We start from the raw sequence: 24,376 nt of genomic DNA, 5'->3' as shown, positions 1-24,376 counted from the left end.
GATTAGCTTTCTCAAGTTTAGGTCTACCTCTTTTCCTTCCACTATCTCTATCCCTATTCCCTTCGTTAACCATAATTCTCCCTCTTGTCGTAGTGAGGCGCTTGTTTCTTCCATCTAATTTGCGCTCCCTTAGCTTGATTAGTATGCTATCCTTCCCTTTTAGGGACGTTAACATATTTCAGTTGTTTAGTTTGGCGGCCGCCGTGGTGTGATGGTAGCGTGCTCCGCCTACCACACCGAAGATCCCGGCTTCACGCCCCGGGAAAAGCAACATGAAAATTTGAGAAACAAGTATTTCAATTTGAACAAAATTTTTCTAAGCGGGGTCGCCTCTCGGCGGTGTTTGGCAAGCACTCCGAGTGTATTTCTGCCATGAAAAGCTTTTAGTGAAAACTCATCTGCCTTGCAGATGCCGTTCGGAGTCGACATAAAATAAGTAGGTCCTGTCCCACAAATTTGTAGGAAAAATTGAAATGGAGCACGACGCAAATTAGAAGAGAAGCTCGGCCTAAAATCTCTTCGGAGGTTATCGCGCCTTACATTTTTCGAGTATTTTGATAAGAAATACTATTTCTACCCAAGTCTGGACATGCCGTTTTTTGGTTTTAAGAGCTCAGTCGGTCAAATCGACGTTTTAGGGCATTTCAATAAATAATATGTCCTAGCATACGCAGCAGACGTCGTGCCCGAATATGCGTCCCCGCTCCCCTCCTTATGACTTTCTTTCCTATCTTATATTTTATCTTCCGTTTCTCATTCCAGTACTGTCACAATTTCCTCTATATCCCTCACGATCTCACTGTTTAAGCCCACATCTACTCTCAATGCCACAAAAACTATAACAATAATACTAGATGGAGCCACGGTCCAGCAACTTCTAAAGATTCCAGAAAAAAGATGCTGCGCTGTTTGTAAATCATACTAAGGATGAGAAAGAACCGTCGATGAGTACTGACATCCGCCAGAAAGGAGTTCGCTGACACGGGAATCATAGATGATACATGTAGCACAGTAACACTGCTCACACTCGCCCACCAAGGCAAAGATAGCGCCGCAATCAAGATCACCCGGAAATGCCTCGAAGGGTGCGGGATATCATGAAAAAATGTATACAGATGAAAGGAACCTTAAGTCCATAGCCATCGGACCGCAACTGTGCGTTAGTTAAAGCTCTTGGTGAGAGGATACAATAAGACACAAGGAAGGATATACAAATATTAACAAGCGCTTATAAAGGCTACAGCAGAAGGGAGAGCCACATGCAAATATTACTTATCCACTGCGCTCTGGCTGCTAAGCTTCTTCTTATAGAGTGCCATGCTACCAACTGAAGTATCTAGTCTTTGAGGTGTTGTAAAGAGAAGAAGGTTCAATAGTCGAAGGTAGTAGTGTTTATATAGTATTCAAGTGTCTATTATCAGAAGCCAGTTCAATATTTGCTGTAATGGAGTGCCAAAGGGTTTTCGGAAGTGTTGCCGATGTCTTGGGTAACGTTTTAATTGACCCCTTCGAACCTTTTAGGCCATCTAATCTCGTACTTCCTTAAGGCCCCTAAGGTTTCCAGATCACCTCCTGAATATTTTTCAAAAAAGTGGTACTAAATACTTTTGCATTTTTGAGGTTATCTCACGAACCTACAGCAGGGTATATAACGTTCAGTTTCAATCTAATTTGGACTTCTCAACTAGTTTATTCCCTCGTTTTACAATTTTTTTGTTTATTACAAGCGATGTCTTTTCAAGTTACTTAAGCAACATGTAAGGTATTAGTAGCCACAGTTTAATTTTGTCAGCGCATGCGTAAAGATATCACATCGAATATTGAAGACTCGCAATCCAAATTGTTGAACATTAAACTAAGCAAAGATGAAATTTTATAAAATCAGTTTTATATGGTGTAAGTTGAATTATTTCAAATTTTGAAACATGACAAAGACGTAACTTAAAATCTTGCTCTACTCCACTAGTACTCATTGCGCTGCTCGCCTTTTGTAATGTTATTGAAGCCAAGAAGCATAGAAAGCACACAAGATCTTCCACTAACTCACATGCAACTAAATCAAAAACTAAGACTAATTGGTCGAGCACAACCGAGATGGGTCGCAATGGTGGACAACTCGCCACCGAAGAGCATGGCTACTATATAAAACGCACCTTCTTACCGTACAACGCTAGCGCCAATAATTTAGCAAATGCAGCACCACCACAGAGTCCTCCCTACCTAGGCATACCCATTGACTGGTTCCCTTGTGAGGGTGAAGCCTGCACCAAAGCTAATACAGCTGCTATCAGTGGTAACACTGCCGCTTTATTAGATGGTTTTCTCTGCGATGACGACTGCACTGGTCCATATGAACCCATATGCGGTAAGACAGCCAGCGAGTTGGCAGTATTCTACAATAAATGCAAGTTGAATGTTGCAAAGTGTCGTACACATGGACTTTGGTTGGATGTGCCTTTTGTGGAGTGCAACAAAACCTATCACAATGAGATTGCATATGCGGAACGTAAATTTAAATCATCACCATTTTTCCGTAACACAAAAAAGACTGCAGTAATTTTAAAGAAGCACAATGATGATTCCTCTGAGGAAGACACAATGCTGGATGTTGCTCTACTCGCATTAGATAAAATTGGTACTCAGATTGCTGAAGCCGAAGCTGAAGCAATAGATGAAGCTGCCGAAACAACAGTGAAAGGTGAAGTGAATGCTCCGCTAGCAAAACCAGTTCCAGAGCAGCAGAGTGTGAGCGTTAATAAACCGGAAGTTGAGAGTGTTGTAATTGTTGAAGCGCCAGTGAAGGAAATCGTGCCCGTGACCAAGCCGGTTAAAGTAACAACGGATGTGCAGAAGATTGCAGAGAATAGTGTAAATAAACCCGTTGAAATTGTTAGCTCGGCGAAGACTATGGGACTTGTTGTAGCAAAGAAAACTGCGACCAATGACATTAAGCCGGTTGTTAAAAACTAATATTCCTGGCGATAGTTATGTGTGATATTTATTTTTTAATTGATATTTTTAGTAAAACTATTTTAAACTGAACTTAGGAAATAAATATTTATTCTTTTTAAAATGTTTGATTATTCGGTTATTCCGGGTGACGTGATACATCAAGGATAGTGAAGGTCGGCTGAGCTGACATGGAAAATAAGCCGAGCTTAGAAAGCCTGAACTCATACTTCCCTGGCGATTGCCGTGGTATGGTGGTACCGTGCTCCGTCTACCACAACGAAGACCTGGGTCCAAGATCCGGACAAAGTAACCCCTTTGGCAAACACTCTGAGTGTATTGCTGCTATGAAAAGCTTCTCAGTAAAAATTCATCTGCCTTGCAGATGTCGTTCGGAGTCGGCATAAGACATGTAGCTCCCGCCCCACCAATGTGTAGGAAAAATTAAAAGGCGCACGACGCAAATTGGAAGAGAAGCTCGGCCTAAAATCTCTTCGGAGGTTATAGTGCCTTGCATTTATTAATTTTTTATACTTCCCTTTATGAAATTTCCAAATCCAAATTGCACCTCAATAATTTATCATTTTGGTACGAATAAATATGACTTCAAAAAGTAAGGTTGAATTGGGACAGAATTAAGATCTTTTGGAATATCATATAAAATAAAGGCTCGATAAACTTTAATTACTTCGAGAACCGATGAATTGTAGCGATATAATTCGGAATAAGACTGACCTCAACCTTGCATAAGTCTTCCGGCGATATTAGTAAGGCCAAGTCTTCGTACTTTCACCTATTTCTGGCAATAGTTGGACAGTTAAACATGAAATGACTTGATGATTCCACATCGTAACTCGGCATGCAGCCTGAAGGGGTTTGCGCTATGTTGAGATGCACTGCATAGACTTTCATTAGGTAGTGTGCTAGGGTCATATCAGCAATCAACAGGCGCAAACGAGGCTTAGTCAACCCAATGAGCTCTGTGGGGCGCCTGTTATTCACGGGCGTTTGTTCAGCTGACTCAATTCATAGCTGTTTAACCACAGAATGTAAGTAGCCAACAGAGCTACCAATTCTCTACAGCGTACCACGTCTGGCTCACAAACAAAGTTGCGAGTTAAGCGATCCCTATGTCCAGATATATCGTTATTACACGACACCCAGGAGATACTTGCAACTTGTTCAAAGTAATCGAAGTCGAATTCAAGCATTTCCAGATCAGCCTCGATCGCTTCAGTTTTGAACTCATCCACTAACATCATATAATGCGGCTGCTTCTGCTTGATAGACACTACAATGTTTCTTACCCCCGATAAACTGTCCTACGCGCTCCAACGTTTTTAAAAGAAGCGACAATATAATAGTTCGTCTGAATTCTTTAGAAGATGCGTGAGTGCTCTTTTCCGCCTTTGCAGTGAACGTTACCATGTTCCAGGACTTCGATATGATGTCTAAAACTTCAGTAGATAGCCTAGTCAATATGAATAAACGCTGGCAGCCAGCCGCGGGCAAAGAAGGGTTGCCAATTTTATTCTGCACAGGTGTTGCTTGAAAGGTCATCGAACGCTGACTATCCGATTTACATGTACACGATCTGCAGTTCGCATAATATGCGGTCGCCAGGGAGGGTCTGAGCCAAAGCATAGCATAACCCTATTTCAGACTACAAGTTGAAGCGGTGTTATCGAAGAAAACATTGAACTTCATCACCTATGCTAAGTCCGCATCATCGCCACCGAGCGTGCTTTTAAATTTCAAACTTGTATCTTTCGCCATCCCGTGCGCCTGTCGTATTCTGACGGTCGTGGTGATCCCAACTATAAAATCACGCTTGTCAATGATAGCAAGCGAGATAAACGGATAGAGCGGCTATAGTCAAGGAACGACATGTGCAGAGCGAATCCGTTTTGAAGGATTCAATGCGATGCACGACTTTATTTAACAATAAATTTTTTCACTTCAAGTTCTGCTGCGCTCCGTCTGCATTATTACACACTAGCACCACTACGCTCAACTCTATTCACACTCAGATAGTTCACAGACTCAAACAGCACCATCTATGTTGGGATGGAAAAAATCCTTTGTATTCGGTAAGCTACCCCCAAAACCCTAAAGAATTAAACAAATGATGTCGCCAGCTGACACAAACTGACCTTTAGCTATTTGGTTCTGATGGTTTTCTTCTTCATATATCTTCCATTTTGAAAGCAAAGTGATCCACTATTCAAAATAAACATTTTCATTAATTCATTCGCAGCTTCTGAGATCCAATATTTGGATGGACCCTCTAAAGCTCTCACAGAGATGCCTTATTTAAGAGTGTTCTGAAATAGGGCTTTTTCAATAGCATTCTGAAATACCTATGGCGTTCTCCAGTAAATTTCTGAAAATCCAGGCTATTCCTTGAAATTTTTCTTAGAAGGGGCGTCTTAAACCTACGGGAGTGCGTAGAGTAAAATTTTCTATAATTTTTGGGCTTCCTCTTTTAACAGTAAGGTTTGATCATCAGAGCTTTAACCTGGTCAAAGACGAACTATGTACTTGTTTCGGCGGTTCAGATTAAGGCTGCGTAATTTTTCCCGGTGTTGAGTTATTGCGCCGGAACCGAGGATGACGCTAATATATTATTTCATAATACTGTGACGAATATTAGCATCACTAAGCTGCTACTAAATAAATGCACAACAGTAATAAAGCACTCTTGTGTACATGAACACATCAATTTAACCATCATTTACACACATACATGGAAGGCGACGAGAAGTACATGCACACACATAACCAGCAGCTCGAAGTGAAGAGATATCATACACACACACACACATGTAGTCATCAGCCGAAGTTCTTAATCACACATACGCACGCATATAACCAAAATTACCAAGCAGAAGATACAACAAGCGCAAGCTGAGGAATGACTAATCAGTTTGATTTAAACACGCTATTAGTTGCGAAGTGAAGTATAACTGTGAAGTACTACTCCCAAAGTAGTCTAATAAAGACCATTTTGCTCTAAAGAATATTGGAGTTATTTATTCGACAGTTTACCGATTCGAACATTAGCAGAAGGTTGTAAGTAAGCGGAATTTCCCAAAATTTGTTATAATACCATGGCGCAATGGCACCAGAAGCGCCAGTCAAACTACAAGTCTAGATAGGACACTACCCCAGACTATGTTAGCAGATAGATTTGGTTATCGAAAGGGTGCTACATAACAACTAAATAAATCTACAAGGAAATCAATTTATCTGACTCAAAAGCTGAATAACCACCGTTGCTGTGCCAACAACACAGCGCAGTTGCGCTAATAGATTGCGTTGCCATGGCGCTGGCTTCATGGTAGCAGCGTAAAGAAAGCGCCAATACCCAGTTCTTCATGATTTAGCATTTCAATTGTATTGAGATGAGTTTCATTAGTAGCTCCAACTCGGAAAGTATGATGAATTCATCTTCATTATTGTAAATATGGGCATGTTATTGATATGAATACCCCCTGCATTGTTGTTAAATTGATATTTTTGCTTTACACACACATACTTTAGTCCTACTTTCATAAAAGAAAAACAAAATTATTAATTTTAAAAAGTAATTTAGTTCTTCTTGCTCCGCAAGCGCCCTCAATCATGTCCTCAATGGAAGATATAAAAGCTTCCGCTATGTCAGCGCAGACTTGCATTAACAAAATGGTCATAAGAAAACTAAGTACAACGCTACTCATTTGCATAATTTATAGAGGTAAGCTACTGAACGCAATCGTAACGCTGAGCTCTATAATTAAGTTGCGCTGAATTATCTCCTTCATTCCAGTGCTGTCGTCCGCTCTGGAGCCTGTAGCAGTAAAAGTCTCAAGTACGCACGAGACAATGAAATCTCCTGCAATAACTGAGGACGCATACATTGGCCTTAAAAAGACGTCCGGTCATCGCAGACATACAAACACTCAAAACTCCACTAAAGAGTTAGACGGACGCAGCGCCTATATCAACAATCAGTATATAGACGACGAGAACTCACCACCAACACCATACAATGACACTTCCATACCACTCTATCAGTTCCTGCAAGAGCAAATGGAGCAAATACTTGCTACAAGTTTACCGGGGGAGTATCGATTGCAAGATAACCAGCCTAATATAGCAACTTCAGCGCATGACGATGATGATGATGATCTTCAAAAAAGCACATTGATCAACGAGGGCTATGGTGTGCCTGTGTTGCAGAGCACTGACATGAATCCCGTGCACTTTTATGGCGGCGTTAGTTCTGCAATGGATGATGACTTGATACCAGATCCTTATGAAAAGAAAAAGCAGAACGAAGAAAACTCACTTCAAAGTACTATGCCCACAAAACCAGTTTTGGAGCTACCTAAGCCGATAAGTTTTGCTAATGACGTGAGTCTGCGTCCCGAGTCTTCACAAATCAAAACAAAAAGCCACACACACAGCTCAATGGAGTCTAAACTCGCTACAAATCATGTACAGCTACAAAACTATAAATCACCTCTCAAGCAGAATCATTCTTCCTCCACGGGCAAACTCAGTTACGGGAATAGTACTTTGCACATGCGCAAACGTCGCATTACTTTCAAAACCATTTCCACGTCTTCGCAGATAATTTCCACACCTATGGCAGATTTGTTATTTAAGTATTCAATTGGTATAGCAAGGCCGTCATTGGGTGCAGCTGCCAATCCATTGCACGTACAGACGAGTGAACTCGAGAGGAATGTGAACACGAAAGTTTGTAATGATAAATTGAATCCATTGAGATATAATAAACCTATTTCGTTAGGTTATGTCGACAGAACTGAATTGAAATAAAAGAATTAAAGAAAATACAACTGGGGCTATTCAGTAAGAAATCAGATTAAGTATATACTCTTCTACTTTTTCTATATACGTATACATGTGAATCTCTGTAAGTTGCCCGTCATAACTTCGAATTGCGAGTATCTATCAAGGGAGAACTCGAGGAGATTAAGGCAGATATTTCATGTCGACTCTGAACGGCATTTGCTAAGGCAGATGAATCCGCTTTTCATGGCAGAAATACACTCGAGGAACTTGTCACACCACTCCCGAGTACCGGGAAGTGGACGCGGGGTTGACCTTCTCCAAAATAACTTATTTATCGAGCGATTTCCCTGAAATTCGCTGCATGGATAGCTTTTTACCGAGGTTAATATTTGGGAAACTTTTTTCTGCAGGGAGTGGACCAGACTGAGGGACATTTTCTTCCTGCACAACGGACCAGAACCGACCTATTCAAAAAATATAATTTATATTGAGCGATTTTCTTGAAATTGAATCCATGGTTAGCTTTTTATGTAGAGGTTAATATTTACTTACTTACTTAATTGGCGCTTAACCGTCTAACCGGTTATGGCCGCCAGTCGCTCCCTCGCTCCAATTAGTCACACCAAGGGAGTTTAAATCGTTTTCCACGTGGTCCTTCCAACGGAGTGGGGGCCGCCCTCTACCTCTGCTTCCATGTGCGGGTTCCGATAGAAACACTTTCTTGGCCGGAGCATCATCTTCCATTCGCATAACATGGCCTAGCCAGCGCAGCCGCTACGTTTTAATTCGCTGGACTATGTTGATGTCTGCGTATAGCTCGTACAGCTCATCATTAAATCTTCTTCGGTACTCGCCATCGCCAATGCGTAGAGGTCCATAAATCTTTCGAAGAACTTTTCTCTCGAACACCCAAAGCCGTTTCATCTGCTGTTGTCATGGTCCATGCTTCTGCCCCATATAGCAGGACGGGTACGATAAGTGACTTGTAGAGTATGATTTTCGTTCGCCGAGAGAGGACCTTACTTTTCAATTGCCTACCTAGTCCAAAGTAGCATTTATTGACAAGATTGATTCTTCGCTGGATTTCAGTGCTGATGTGTGTTGATGCTGGTTCCCAAATAAACGAAGTCTTTTACTATTTCGAAATTATGGTTGCCAACAGTAACGTGGTTGCCAAGGCGCGTATGCGCTGATTCTTTGCTCGATGAAAGCAGGTACTTCGTTTTATCCTCATTCACCATCAAACCCATCTTTACCGCTTCTTTTCCAGTTTAGAGTAAGCAGAACTAACAGCGCGGGTGTTTATGCCGATGATATCAATGTCATCAGCATATGCCAGTAATTGCATGCTTTTATAGAATATTGTTCCAGTGCGGTTAAGTTCTGCATTAAAGAAATCGCACGATAGGGGGTCACCCTGTCTGAAACCTCGTTTAATTTCGAACGGCTCGGAGAGGTCCTTCCCAATTCTGACTGAGCTGATGGTGTTGCTCAACGTCATTTTGCACAGCTGTATAAGTTTTGCGGGGAAACCAAATTCAGACATAGCGGCATATAGGCAGCTCCTTTTCGTGCTGTCGAAGGCGGCTTTAAAGTCGACGAAGAGGTGATGTGTGTCGATTCTCTTTTCACGGTTTTTTTTTTTTCAAGATTTGGCGCATTGTGAAAATCTGGTCGATGGTAAATTTACCAGGTCTGAAGCCGCACTGATAAGGTCCAATCAGCCGGGCCACAGTGGGCTTCAATCTTTCGCACAATACACTTGAAAGGACGTTATATGCGATATTAAGAAGACTGATTCCACGATAGTTGGTGCATTTGGCAGTATCCCCCTTCTTGTGGACTCGGCAAAGAATACTTAGATTCCAATCGTCGGGCATGCACTCATCCGCCCATATTTTGCGAAGAGGCTGCTGCATGCGCCTTACCAACTCCTCGCCGCCGTACTTGAATAGCTCCGCAGGCAATCCATCCAGCTATTCCAACTTCGTCATAATCGGGCGGGGGGACATATATTCCATCATCATCGATTGCGGGATCGGGTTCGTCATCTCTGCGCGGTGAATCACTGCCTCCATTTAGGAGAGCAGAGAAGTGTTCCCTCCATAATCTAAGCACTCTCTGGCCATCAGTTACAAGGTCGCCGTTTTCGTTCCTACAGGAGTTTGCCCGGGTCTTAAAGCCTTCCGTCTGTCGCCGTATTTTTTTTTGTTAAAATTTTCGGGCGTTATTCCTGGTGGCTAGCAGCTTAAGCTCCTCGCACTCACGCCTTTCTTCTTCTGCTTTTTTCTTCCTGAAAAGGCGTCTCGCTTCCCTTTTCAACTCACGATAGCGTTCACACACTCCTCTTGTTGCGCTCGCTTTCAACGTAGCCCTGTAGGCAGCGTCTTTTCTTTCGGTTGCAACGCGGAATTCTTCATCGTACCAGTTGTTTTTTCGTGGCCGCCGGTAACCAATTTTTTCCTCGGCGGCAGTACGAAGTACTTTGGAGATATGCTCCAACTGCTACCGACTATTCAGAAAAATATTTTTATTGCGCAATTTTTTTTTTTTTTTTTTTTTTTTTTGAAATTGTATGCATAGAAAACTTTTTTTTTCAGGAAGTGAACCAGGGGGCCGAGCTATTCCAAAAATCGTTTTTATTGCGCTTTTTTTTTGGAACCTTGGTACATGGATAGGTATTTACCTAGGTTAATATTTAGGGAACTTTTCTCTGGGAAATGGAAAATGGTTGATATTGGAAACTTTTTTCTGGGTGGTGTTTAAGGTACCGGCCATATTTGTGGTGCCCCTCTTAACGGATATCGTGGTCACACGTAGACCTGCGCAGCATAGTATATAGACCATTCAATTTGTTATTAGCGTCATTGCTGTGGGCGCTGCTCACAAATCAACTATCGAGACGGTTCGACACGCTCTTTCTGATGGGTAAATCACTAACGTGCAAGATGGATCTAAACTTCCTTGAACTTTTTCAGGCAAATCAATGATGCACTCTTTTAAAATATCAGATTTTCAATATTATTACAGTTACGACGTTCGTTTGGTCGCACATACGGTTAAACGAGGTGACGTCAGTTTGATCCTTTGGTCCTTTAGATCTGCAAACAGCTGAACCATTTCACCACCCACTGTCTGATGGTGTTATGGGACAGTGGTTCTAGGATAATAGGAAATAGTTCCTAGTAGTTATTGCGAGACCAGACGTTGGTTCCATTGCTTTACTGGTATTTGCTTTTTCATCGAAGTCAGACTCAAACCAGTGCTGCACGTAATAAATGGAGGCGTGATGTTCCGCATTATTTGTCTAGTCTGTCCACATCTGGTTAGCACCTTCGATGTACTGCTTCTGACCTGAAGAGTTTCCATTCCAGCTTAACCGTCATTCCTTCAGGAGACACGCCTTTTAATGTGCAACTCATTGTGTTGCTGAGAAGAACCAGAAGACATGAAATGTTCGTTTACGTTGATACAATACATTCAAATATTTATTAACAAAATTTACATTAGTTTCACATTATAGAAGGCAACCATCGATTACATTAAATTGCATTACAAAAAAAACAGTTCTTTTTAGTTATTAGTTAAAACATCACATGCTTAAGTTTTGAGTGTTTTTCCGTTACATAAATATTTGATAACAGCTATAGATAAGTGCAGAAATTACATCTCAAAGGGAAGTCTTAAATTAAAAAAGTACCAAAATACCACTAAAACGAAGAGAAAGAAATTAAGTCTAAGATTCGTTGTTGGTATGCGATTAATTTAACGGCTTTTCAGTGCAAGTTTAAACTCCAGTTAAAGTTGACTAGAGTCTAACCCTATCGAACAAAGTGGCAAATTGCACTGAAAACCAGACTTAATGCGTATGTATTTTTATAAAGGACTAAAAGTATGTTTATACGTATACATCAAGCTCTATATAAAATGAGGAAGTCTGCATAAAAAAGTTAAAAATGTTATTTTGCATTCGCACTACATTAAAATTTAGCTATATGTTAGATGACGAAACCCATGAATCCTCTGAGTATGTTCTATTAAGTCTCACTAAATGGCCACTTGTTAGATATTTTCACTTCCCCAAATTTAATATAAAGGCCAAAATTTTAAAGCAATCAACGGCATCGTTACACCAGTTATAATACTCGATATTAAATTTACGCTATGATTGTCTAAAATACGTAAACCGCTTATGTGTTGAACACGTCCGTTCGGGTACTCGACAATCTTTCCGTCCTTATCAATGCCTGAGAATTGAAGCGTTGCGCCTAGGAATGAATCCAATAACGAACCAAAGAGTCCAGCTATGCCACCAAATATGACTAGAGGCCATTGTGGCGGACTTATTAATAATGTGTGTGTATCAACCGTATAGCGTACTGTTAAGTAGTAGACGAGTCCAATTAGTAAACCACCCATGAGACTAGCGGCAATACCTTGCAGAGAAATACCACCATTTGTACCACGCGGTACACGTCGACCAGTAGTAAGGAGATAAGGATCACCTTTGGAAAGTACACTGCCCAATTCACTAGCCCACGTATCACCGTTGCAGCATGCAAAAGCACCTTTATAAAGATATTAATATTGCGAGAGTCGTACGTATAAATGTAGTACAAGATACTTACTCATAATTGCAACACCCAACCAACTAGAACGATATTCCTTGCCAAAGTCAATAGGACGCTCACTGCTGCCGCAATCTATGAGATATATTATGGCCAATTGTGTAGCCATGCCGCCATTGCACAAAACCTGTACCCAATTTCGTTGTCCTTCGCCTAAATCAAGAGTATGTATTAGGAAGATATTTGAAAAGTTAATGCGAATACCTAAATGGTAGAAATAAAAAATTGTATAAGGACATATAACCCGCTTTAAACTCCTATAGAAACTGACGGGACGCTAGGATATAGTAACCTTCAGAAATGGCATGTTGTTGTTGTTGTATTAACGATATAAACACTCCCGAAGATTTTGGGGACTGTTGTTGTTGTTGTAGCAGTGCTTCGCCCATCTAATAGGTGCGGCCGATCACTAATTGTCATCAATGTCCTCTAACGGGAGTCCATCGAAACTTGCTGTTTCGACAGGGGTGGACCATAATGAGAGGGATGTTAGAGGCGTTGCTTCCACATTACAATTAAAGAGATGGTTGGTGTCATGTGGGGACACATTGCAAGCGGGGCATACATGTTGTATGTCGGGGTTGATTCTCGATAGGTAAGAGTTTAACCTGTTACAGTATCCAGAACAAACTTGAGATAGAGTGGCTCGCGTTTTCCTGGGGAGTATGCGTTCCTCTTCCGCAAGTTTTGGGTACTGGTTTCACCGGGCAATTCCTGGCATAAAGGTCGGACGCCTGTCTGTGGAGTTCACTGAGGACCTGCTTTTGTTTTTTTCTTCATACGGCTGAGTTCTCAGGTGCCGTATTTCCTAATAATGCTTACGAAAATGGCTGCTTAAGCCCCTGGCGGTGTTGGCTCATCAATCAGATGTCTGTTGGGATGCACAGGTTTCTGGGTATTCAACAGGAACTGTTTGGTTAGCATCTCATTTCTCTCCCTAATGGGGAGTATTCTCGCGTCATGTAGATGGTGTGCTGGGGACATAAGAAGACAGCCCGTGTCGGTTCTGAGAGCACTATTTTGGCAGGCCTGAAGCTTCTTCCAGTGAGAAGTTTTTAGGTTTGGCGACCATATAGGGGACGTGTTGCATGCAATCGGCTGTGTGTGTTAAGGTACTACTCCGACCATCTCGAGAACGATTAATATGACCACATTAAACCTTCTAGGCATATGTGACTGAAGAAGCCCTCCAGTTTTTTTGACAGTGATCCCTCCTATTATAACTAGCTGACAGCGGTTCAGATTCTTTTCTTAGCAGTCAATATGAAATATTTTACTTACCCTCCTTAAAGTCCTTTTCAAATTTCCTTTTGAGATGTGCACGAAATTTAGTAGCACGTGATGAACTAAAGAAAAACGCAGCCAAGCTGGCAAAGAAGGCATGATTCGAAATTGATAATATAAATGCAAATATTATGCCCAATGCAGCTCCAGACTTATTCACAGATTTCCGGCGCAATGCAATGGTCATTAATGCCAGCGGAGCTAGTGTAGAAAATAACCAACGTGTCGGCGGTATAACTGTAGATTCTACAAAATAAATTTAACATTAAAAATAGATATTTTTTAGTGCTATCAGTGATAATATATATGTATGTATGATGGGCTTATCTACTCACCTTCAAACTCATTTGCATGCCAAAATTTTGAAAAAGCCACATTTCCTAGCCACATAAATAGTGATAACGGTACTGAGAGACTACAGAAAATCAGCGGCAACCAGGTGTGTGTATCCGTCATTGTGCGTTCATAAAAACAATTCAATTGTTACACAAATAAACATTAATTGCAACTGATCCGAGTCCGAATGTGCAATCAGTGAAGTTTCACTTTTTTGTCTTCTTGCAGCAAAAGAGAAATTAAAAAAAAAAAAATAAAATAAATAAAAGAAGTGGTTCCGAAAGGCTGTGTCAAAACAAAAACGATGGTTAATTTTTTTTTCTACCAGTGTTTCCAGACGCCCAAAACATGGTTGAAGTCAAGGCGACACCATCCAGGGGCCTATCTATTCGCTAACTGTGAGTTTTAAAGTGTACACAAAAAATTGTGTAAACTTTGAAATTATGATTCTGTAAAGCAAAACTGTGAACAAAAAAACTCACTGATAAAAACTTCGTGAGTTTTCTTGGCAGTCACATGTCACAATAGTGACATTCAAAACTCATACGCACTGTTACAGAATGACTTTTTTGTTTTCATGGCGTTTGATGAATATTTTCTCACTGACATAAGACTTTTACATTCAGCGCTCATTCAGCAAAACAATGTGCACAATAATTTACAAAATCGCATGGAAATTTAAAGTGTAAATTGTGTGTGCAAATGAGTTTTCAATGAGTGTACATTTTTCAGTTTTTCACAGTTAGGGAGTTGGCCCCGCTGTTGGTCATAGTGTATAACTTATAGCTGAATCGGTTTCGATGAATCGTGGACATACACATTTTTCGGTCTTGGAAGTAGAGAATAGTGTAAAGATAAAATGAAGAGACGCATTTCTGTTGTAACTGAGTATAATGAATATTGAAATTTAACAGGAGTAATTTTCTGCGCAACAATTTCAAAGGTGTAGATAAAGTTATGCACTTAGCTGTCCACGTAAAGTACACGTAAAAACGGCTAATATTTTTTTTCTACAATGTGCTGGCATCCCTGCTCAAGTTGACAACAAAATTCGTTGACATTTGTCAATTTTTTTATTGTTTTTTGCATTTCATGTGAATCGCAATTTTTTTCTGTGCTCGTTTTCACACTTGAGTTTAGGTAATCATGATTATTTAAATTTCCAAATTTTATATACCAAAATGTTGAAATGTGTATAAAGTTTTTTAAATTGCACGTGTTGGCTAAAATATCCAAAAGAGAGAAAGCGCAGTAGTTTTCTAGATTCAACAAAAAGATAAATTGTATTACAAACAAAATTAAATACATATCAAGTGTGGTTAGTAGTTGTAGTTATATACAGCGTAAACGCCTTACATATATATTTATATAGTATAACATAACAAAGTCAAGGTAACACAAATGCAGACGGTGTCATCTTTGGTGGTGCTATGAATATAAATAAAATTAGTTTACGCAGTGTTGGAAGTGGCCTTTGGGTTAATCAATAGTCTCAAATAATAAAACAAATTTAGGATAGAATATGTATATATGAGAAATGGACGAGTTTTGGCAATTGTTGTGAGCTAAAGTAAAGAATTACCGATGAACGTAACTAATGTTTTTAATAACTGCATTTTGCATAATATACATACTTATATATGTGGCTAATAAAGGTAAAAGTCTAGTTGAGGGGTCGATTGCTAATACGCTACCAAAAATATCGAGAGAGGTGTCAAACGATGCGCCTTGACATCAGTATTAATAATCAGAAGGCGGAAAATAACAATTTTAGCTCGAAAAGATATAAACGAAAAACCGGAAAATGACCCACGGGTCCCTAATAAAATATAAAAGAGATGAGCAGTATTTGGTCAAGGACGCTCATTTCGCCAAAACTTTCATCACTTGTGTAGCTGCAAGTGTGCGAGATCCAACAATATGAAGTTATAAATTGAGTCACGCGTTTGATTTTTGCGTGGTTGATTATAAATTAATCACTTATTTTATTGTATTATGTGTTTATACATATATACATACATATTAAAGTCTACTTTAAATTCAACACCTGTGTGCCACCAAAACGTATATTATTATTATTATTATTATTTATTTATTTAAAGTCGACGCAAACACAAAGCGGTCGACTAATTATTGTAATAGACAGATATATATGTAAAATACAGAGCCATTCTTAAAATTAAAAAATTCAAAAAAGGTACATAGAAAATTTGTATGTTATAAACATTTGACATCGCATTGTATAAGAAAAAATAAAATTAAAATATCAGGCTAAACATAAGAGTATAGCAGTATGTAAAGCAGCAAACGAACATTAAAAGCCAATGCAGTTATACAAATCATTGTACCGCGAGCACCAATGGCGCAGGGGACTGTTTCTAGCAAAATTTTGCCGGCATAGAGGTAAATGAAAAGGCACAAAATGCCTGGACGCCCTAGCAGGAACCGCAAAATTTAGTTGACTGATTAGGTCAGGGGAGTCAATCACACCAATGATGAGCTTGTGAATGAACATAACGCCAAGTAATACTCTACGATTCTCTAGAGATGGCAAATTAATTAGAAGAAGTCTATTCCTGTATGGTGGAAGATGAGTACTTGATTCCCAGTTGAGACCTCGTAATGCAAAAATTAAAACATATAAATATGTATGTCGACATATTTTAAGAAATAATTTTGTATAAAAGAATAATCAAAAATTCATTACTGTGCATGTTGTTGTTGTACCGAAGGCTTTGGGAGTGCTATCGATGTGATGGTCCTTTGCCGGATGTTGTTGTTGTTGTTGTAGCGATAAGGTTGCTCCCCGAATGATTTGGGGAGTGTTATCGATGTGATGGTCCTTTGCCGGATACATATCCGGTACGCTCCGGTAACACAGCACCATTAAAGTGCTAGCCCGGCCATCTCGGGAACGATTTTTGTGGCTACATTAAACCTTCAGGCCACTAAAATACCAAATTCAAGGGGTAGTGTAGCGCAACCTTTCAGGTTGCCAGCGCAATACATAGCTTCTCTAAGCCCAATTGTCAACCTCACCTATCAGTGGCGAATGCTGTTTCATTAACAGCCGAGGCTGTGGCGACCCCGAACTCCTCATGGATCTAGGGGGTGGGAGGGCGGTATGGGCAAGAAGGCCACATGTGGTCATAACAAATCGTTCCCGAGTTGGTCGGGCTTGGTACCGGTACGTACCGGATCTGCATCCGGCAAAGGACCATCAACATCGATAACACTCCCAAAAACCTTCGGGGAGTGTATAGTTGATAATACCACTATATATTTTTTAAAATTTTATTTATTTTATTTTAAAATATTAATATTAACATTGAAAATGTATAAATACACTGACACTAAAATTTTCGTTTTGAAATAATATTCAAAAATAAAGTAATTCAAAAAATAATTTACTAAAATAAAGTATATTTAAATAAAGTAGATAACTCCACATTTACTCCCCCTCCAGTGAAACGAAAAAAATTTATTTTTGAATATTAATTTACAGTGTATATTGAGTACTGTAAGATTTTTGTGTTATAGTTTGAAGAACATTTGAATTATGTGTTAATTGCGTTAAAGGTTTATGTTAGTATTGATGTAAGTACCCAATCTTTTGATGATTTGATGTATTTGATAGCTTATTTTTAGTTGTTGTTATTGTTTACTTATTGTATTAATATTTTATGTATATTAATATTTGGTTGTGTTACTGCAATGTTGTTTGTGAAATATTGTTATTTATCATGATGTGATTGAAGAATCTAGAATTAGGTTGAGTAATAGTAGATGGCAACTTTGTGTGTACAATTACTCAAAAATTAAAAACTTGTATTATGCAGAATATATGTTCAATATATAATTGTACTCTGCATAATGTATGTCCAAGTTGTTGATAAGGAAGTAAAATTTGATTCCGTTATTCGTTTGAGATTGATATGAAATTGTCATATGATTTTAATTTCAATATGAAAGAATTGATATATGTCAATAAAAATTATTTTAGGAAATCTTTGGAGATTTTTTAAAATTGATTATTGATTGTTGATTGCTTTTTTTTTTTTTGAATTGAAAATGAGGTTGGTTAAATATGAATTTACTTGTATTGTGAAGTTTATATGTCTGTTGTTGCAAAATTTCCCATTTCTATAAATGATAAATATATACTTTTCAGTATAAACTGGAGAAAGAGTGTACATAATTAATATAAATAATAAACTGATTATTGTTTAAAATGTTGAAAATATATTAAATATATAAACACTAATTTAATTCAATAGTAATTTTAAATTAGTATTATTTAAAACAAAATTAATTAAAAAGTTAATAAATTGTTTGAATTGTTTAAAGAATGAAAATATTGTTGCAAATTAAATCTTTAAAAAGTAACTTATTTAATTTGAAAATATAAAAGATATAATCTGAAAAGATGAATGAATACAAATAAATAAACAATGCTTAACACTTGCTGCGAACTCCAAATTTTTAAAAATTGATTGTTTTAAATGTGTCAACAAAAATTTGATTGTTGGTAATAATAATCACTGTATTATATGATGTTCGAAATTCTTTTTGTAATCAAAGAAATGTTGGTTGTTGTAAGTTGATGATTTTAAAATAGTCCAAATGTTACTGGTAAATTTTGCATCAAGTATTCTCTCTGCGTTTAAAGTTTTGTTTAAATTGGTTATAATAATCTTCATGGAAAGCACAATGACACAATTTCTTGATTTAATTAGTATTTCTATATTTTATATTTAGTCTTATTTTGCAATTTATATAGAGATTTTGTTGTACTATCGGATTTATTTTAAATTGTAGGAGAAATAAATTGTCTTTTGATTTTTTGCTAAAATTTTCACTATTTTAATTTGGTAGTATGAATTCCGTTTAAAGTTTATACGTTTGAATAATTATAATTTCATTATAAATTTTGTTCTATTTTAATTGTTTGCTTTTAAAAAGATTACTAATCACGTACATTATAAGACGTTCAATTCGGTAAAATATTGCATTTTTAAATAGCTTTCTTACAATAGTTAATTATAATTATTTTTGGTGAAATTACTATTTGCTCATCTTTTAAATTTTGATTGAAGATATTCCTTTAAGTATTTTTGTATTTTCTTTTTATTGATTCGCAATGGTTTTAGATAAGTTTATTGTAGTTGATGGTCCGATGGGCAGGCTCGCCATTATATAGTTGATAATACCACTATATATTTTTTAAAATTTTATTTATTTTATTTTAAAATATTAATATTAACATTGAAAATTTATAAATACACTGACACTAAAATTTTCGTTTTGAAATAATATTCAAAAATAAAGTAATTCAAAAAATAATTTACTAAAATAAAGTATATTTAAATAAAGTAGATAACTCCACAGAGTGTCCTTATCGCTACAATAATAACCGAAAATAAGCCTATAATTTTTTCTAAATAGTCCAGAAATTACAACGAGATAGCCCAAATTATTCCCAACATGGATTCGGGAAAACCGCAATGTAATCCCGAGATAGGCCCGGAATCCGTCCCACATTAATCTCGGAACAATACCCAATTCCAAAAAACTCTTATTTTCAAACTGAAACTGAAGCAATGCGGTCGTCATTTCGTAAAGGTCCTGAATATGTTCGATGTTCCGCCTCAATCAGTTCATGTGTGTCACTCATCCTCTTCATACTATTTCCTTTCATAAACTTTTAATAATTTACTGCGCTGTTACTAACTTTCATCTATTAAGTACAATTTACAAAAACATCTAAGTATGAAAGCGTTAAGCAGCTGGTGTTGTGCGCATTTTATCAATTATCTTAATATTTTTTGATTTGACAGTGCTAGTTTGTGCTTTGAAGCATGAGCGCTACCGAGTCTAATATAGCAGCGTCCTCATTGGGACTGCTAGGCAAACTAGCGCACTCATTTGGAGCCACTGAAGCTGCATTACGTTTACTGATTTCAATTTTTGCAGGTAACTACTGACATTTTTTTCTAATTTTATATTATTTCACTAACATTGTATACCCTCCATTCACAGGCTATGGCATTGCTTTCTTTTATCGTCGTACAATTATGCATCAACCCGATAAGCTAATACATCATTTTTATTTCGCTACATGTGGACTAGTTTTGTGCCTCTTTAATTTTGGCTATGCTACATGTCATTCGTTAATTGCTGTTACAATTACCTATGTGTTGGCACGCTTATTACGTTCATCACCACGTGAATTAATTACTATTAATTTCATTTTCCATATGGGATATTTACTGGTTGGTTATTATCATACTGAAAGCAATGAATATGATATATTATGGACAATGCCACATTGTGTGCTCGTGCTACGTTTAATCGGTTTTGGTTTTGATATAACCGATGGTTTGAAAGAGCGTGAACAGCTATCAAAGGAACAACAGGAAAATGCAATTTCTGAGTTGCCTACACCGCTCGAATTGGTGGCATTTGCCTATTTTCCATGCGCTTTCTTAATTGGACCGCAATTCGCTTATCGGCGATATCAACGTTTTGTTGATGGTGAATTTCGACAGTATAAAGGTGGTGTGGAGGCAGGACTTAAACGTTTATGTACTGGTTTGGTGTATTTAGTTATAAGACAAATTGGTGCGCCATATTTCCCGGATGAATATTTTGTTTCGGATGAGTATCCAAAAGCGCCATTCTTTTGGCGTCTTGTCTATATGGGTGTATGGGCAAAACTAGCGCTATATAAGTACGTGGCATGTTGGTTGATGACAGAGGGTGCGCTCATGTGTTTGGGTAAGTAAAAGAAAACTTTTGCGAAATAACTTAATTGGGAGATTGCATAGTGGCCAGTTTGAGTTGTTTGCGACATATTATTTTCCTGCCCTCTTTAAAGTATTTCAACATTATATATTGCGATAATTCGGTGATTCTATCAAGATCGTTTCGACTACTTTGGTTTTTCATACGAACGAAAAATGACTGATGATGACGCAATGCCAAAATCGGTTTGGCTACAAATGAAATTTTGACAAGGGATGGCTTTACAATTTTGGGATTACTCTTTTTATACTCAGCGTGCTTTGCACCCAGAGTATATTAACTTTGATTGGATAAGGGTTGGTTGTACAGGTATAAAGGAATCGAGATAGATATAGACTTCCATATATCAAAATTATCAGTATCGAAAAAAAAAAATTGATCGAGCCATGTCTGTCCGTCCGTTATCACGATAACTTGAGTAAATATTGAGATATCTTCACCAAATGTGGTACACTAGCTTATCTGGACCCAGAATAGATTGGTATTGAAAATGAGCGAAATCGGATGATAACCACGCCCACTTTATATATATAAAATTTTGGAAAACACAAAAAACCTGATAATTTAGTAAATAATACACCCAGAATGTTGAAATTTCACATGTGGACTGATATTGAGACTCTTGATAAAAATTTGGAAAAAATTTTTTAAATGGGCTTGGCACCGCCCATTTGTGATAAAATCAATTTTACAAATATTATTAATCATAAATCAAAAATCTTTAAACCTATCGTAACAAAATTCGGCAGAGAAGTTGCCTTTACTATAAGGAATGCTTTGAAGAAAAATTAACGAAATCGGTTAAGGACCTCGCCCACTTTTATATAAAAGATTTTTAAAAGGGTCGTGGACGAATAAAATAAGCTATATCCTTGCAAAAAGGAGCTTTATATCATTTGTATTTCATTTCCCAAGGGGATTTATAAATTGGAAAAACTTGAAATTTAAAAAAAGGGCGTGGCACCGCCCTTTTTACGACTAAGCAATTTTCAATGTTGCGGGAGCCATAACTCGAAGAAAAATTAACGGATCGTAATAAAATTGGGTACACAAATTTTCCCTACAGCAGGAATTATTTCTAGAAAAATTGGACGAGTTCGGTTAAAGACCACGCCCACTTTTATATAAAAGATTTTTAAAAGGGTCGTAGACGAAAATAATATGTTATATCTTAGCGTAAAAGAGCTTTGTATCAATAGAATTTTACTTTCTAAATTGAATTATAACAATAAATTGGAAAATACAAAAATTTTTGAAAATGGGTGTGGCACCGCCCCTTTTATGACTAAGCAATTTTCTATGTTTCGGGAGCCATAACTCGAAGAAAAATTAACGGATCGTAATGAAATTGTGTACACACATTTTCCTTATAGCAGAAAATATTTCAAGTAAAAATGGACGGGATCGGTTAAAGACCACGGCAAATTAGACATAAAACAAGTTTAAAAGGGTCGTAGACTAGAATAATAAGCTATAACTTAGCAAAAAATAGTTTTGAATCAATGATATTTCACTTATCAAGTTTTATTGCAAAAGGAAATGTGGAGAATTTTTCTTTTAAGAGGGCGGTGCCACGTGTTATGTAGAAAAGTAATTTATCTGAAATGAAATGTACAGTTGAAGCTCACGCTGAGTATATAATGTTCCCGAACTTAGACACCTTTACTTGTTTTTTCTGGGATTCTATTTTCGATTACATCACTATAACTTTGGAGCTTCTAAAGTTTTTGCGGACCAGGATTTATTTTGAGTACAATCCAAGTTTACAAACATTCCGAGCACGCACTGTAAAATTCCCAAAACAGCCTCTCGCTAATTGAGAACTGCTAAAATAAGCTAACTCAACAATCTTACTCTTACAGGCATATCCTACGCAGGCAAAAAGGAGAATGGCGATAACGATTGGTCTGGCTGCACGAATGTGAATGTTTTTATTTTAGAAACTGGCTATACAATGCAGCATTATGTGCAGTCATTCAATGTTAATACCAATCAATGGGTTTCTCAATATGTTTACAAACGCCTCAGGTTTCTTAACAATCGCAGCATTAGTTATGCTGCTGCTTTAGGCTTTCTGGCGGTATGGCATGGTTTCCATAGCGGCTATTATATGGCATTCTTCAATGAGTATATAACTGTGACCGTAGAGAAGCAAGTAAGTGTATTAATTAAAGGATGCCAAAACGGCTTTCACTAAATAAATTCTTTAAAATATTTTTAGTTTGCCAGCGTCTGGAGTAAATCGAACATTGATATTTATGCCAATATCATAAGTCCACCATTTGTTTATCCAGTATTGAAGTACTTCATGCAAAAGCTTTATGACCTCTTCTATATTGGCTGGTGTATGACACCATTCATGCTTTATAGTTATCCACGTTGGATGAAAACATATAGCGCAATCAATTATTTTGTGTTTGTTGTTTGTATAGTTTGGACAATTTTTTATCAAACATATAAATATTACGAACGTGCAGCAAAAAGGCGCGAACAAGATTCAACCTTCGGGCGTGCAACAACACTTTCGCCAACTGTGGCAGCGAAAGATGATGATGAAAAGCGAGATTAGTAAATGTACTTAAAGCGTGAAAGTGGATGGAAGATATGTGAGAAGAAATTGATTAAATTAACAAAAAATATACTTGTGTATAAGCAATGGCTGCAAAAAATCGAAAGAAAGATTAATAATGTCTGAATTGTGCAAGTCAATAGGCTGTTTACAAAAAAGTAAATATAAAAATTTAAAACATAGTTTTATAAAAATTTAAATTAAATTCTAAAATTAAGAATACGATACCGCAAATATATTGCTCAATATTGTTTGAGATTTGATTGCAAGCAATTTACTTATTAACGTTAATTATTTTTCCATTTTAATGTAAGCATTAGTAAGAAACATTGCCGGAAGATATACATACATTAACAAACATACATAAAAATCTTATTACAAACAGTTATTTTTAAAATAAGGCCCGTTTTGCAATTGATTTCATCAATAAATTACAATCATTTCTATGTTATATTTTATTTCGTAAAATCGCACAGCCTTCTAGTCAGTTATTATTTACTAAAATATATAAAAATACTTTTAAACAAAAGAAGGAAAAAAAATAAAAATAAAATAAAAAAAATTTAAGCACTTCCTTTATAATATACTTCCTTTATATTATAAATGGACAAAAATCAGCGAAAAATTTCTCCTTATATAAAGACATATTCTTGCTAAACTTTGATTTTTAAATTTTGACGTAGAAAATGCAAAAATATTTATGAGAATTAAAAATAGAAAGGTGGGCGCACATTACTTGAATTGGAAAGTTGGTAGGAAAGGAGATATTATTGGGCAATCAATTTTATTTTTATTTCCTCCTTTTCTTACATTTTCTCGGTGTCTTAACCTATCTGTTAAGTTTTACGCTTGTAGCTCAATGAGAACTTACATAAAAATCAATCCCAAACTTCCCTCCGTTCCGCTTGATTTTTCTAAATATCTGTCCGTGCGCCCCCTAGCGAAAGTTTTTGTACTGTGTCGTCGGCTGTCATCGACCTCTGAATTAAGCTCTAAATTTTTAGCC

General features: G+C 37.3%; 4 protein-coding genes across 5 annotated transcripts; 3 read left to right on the top strand and 1 right to left on the bottom strand.

The window, feature by feature from the left end:
* Positions 1–1,768: 1,768 nt before the first annotated feature.
* ImpL1 (Ecdysone-inducible gene L1) lies at positions 1,769–3,073 on the top strand. Its single transcript, XM_067787802.1, has 2 exons — positions 1,769–1,896; positions 1,967–3,073. The coding sequence occupies exons 1-2, from the start codon at positions 1,866–1,868 to the stop codon at positions 2,968–2,970; spliced, it is 1,035 nt and encodes a 344-aa protein (XP_067643903.1). The 5' UTR covers positions 1,769–1,865; the 3' UTR covers positions 2,971–3,073.
* A 3,500-nt stretch (positions 3,074–6,573) lies between these two features.
* Positions 6,574–7,773, top strand: LOC137254119 (uncharacterized). The gene is made up of 2 exons (XM_067791855.1): positions 6,574–6,685; positions 6,758–7,773. The coding sequence occupies exons 1-2, from the start codon at positions 6,574–6,576 to the stop codon at positions 7,771–7,773; spliced, it is 1,128 nt and encodes a 375-aa protein (XP_067647956.1).
* A 3,857-nt stretch (positions 7,774–11,630) lies between these two features.
* On the bottom strand, positions 11,631–14,320 carry LOC137254095 (transmembrane protein 19). The gene is made up of 4 exons (XM_067791804.1): positions 13,997–14,320; positions 13,659–13,907; positions 12,378–12,530; positions 11,631–12,317 (listed from the first exon to the last, which is right to left on the bottom strand). Exons 1-4 carry the CDS (start codon positions 14,115–14,117, stop codon positions 11,836–11,838), a joined length of 1,005 nt encoding a protein of 334 aa, XP_067647905.1. The 5' UTR covers positions 14,118–14,320; the 3' UTR covers positions 11,631–11,835.
* A 706-nt stretch (positions 14,321–15,026) lies between these two features.
* nes (lysophosphatidylcholine acyltransferase 3 protein nessy) lies at positions 15,027–23,631 on the top strand. Of its 2 annotated transcripts, none has more exons than XM_067789216.1 (5): positions 15,027–15,137; positions 19,835–19,970; positions 20,037–20,774; positions 22,664–22,956; positions 23,023–23,631. In XM_067789216.1, the coding sequence occupies exons 2-5, from the start codon at positions 19,856–19,858 to the stop codon at positions 23,368–23,370; spliced, it is 1,494 nt and encodes a 497-aa protein (XP_067645317.1). In that variant the 5' UTR covers positions 15,027–15,137; positions 19,835–19,855; the 3' UTR covers positions 23,371–23,631. The 2 variants fall into 2 exon arrangements, with proteins under 2 accessions (XP_067645317.1, XP_067645316.1); XM_067789215.1 differs by lacking the exon at positions 15,027–15,137 and adding an exon at positions 15,144–15,315.
* Positions 23,632–24,376: the final 745 nt, after the last annotated feature.

This window comes from Eurosta solidaginis, chromosome 5, assembly GCF_040869045.1.
Source record: "Eurosta solidaginis isolate ZX-2024a chromosome 5, ASM4086904v1, whole genome shotgun sequence".
In the NCBI taxonomy this organism is placed as follows: Eukaryota; Metazoa; Arthropoda; class Insecta; order Diptera; family Tephritidae; genus Eurosta; species Eurosta solidaginis.
The sequence above is the reverse complement of the archived record's forward strand: the minus strand, read 5'-3'. Positions and strand labels throughout refer to the sequence as shown.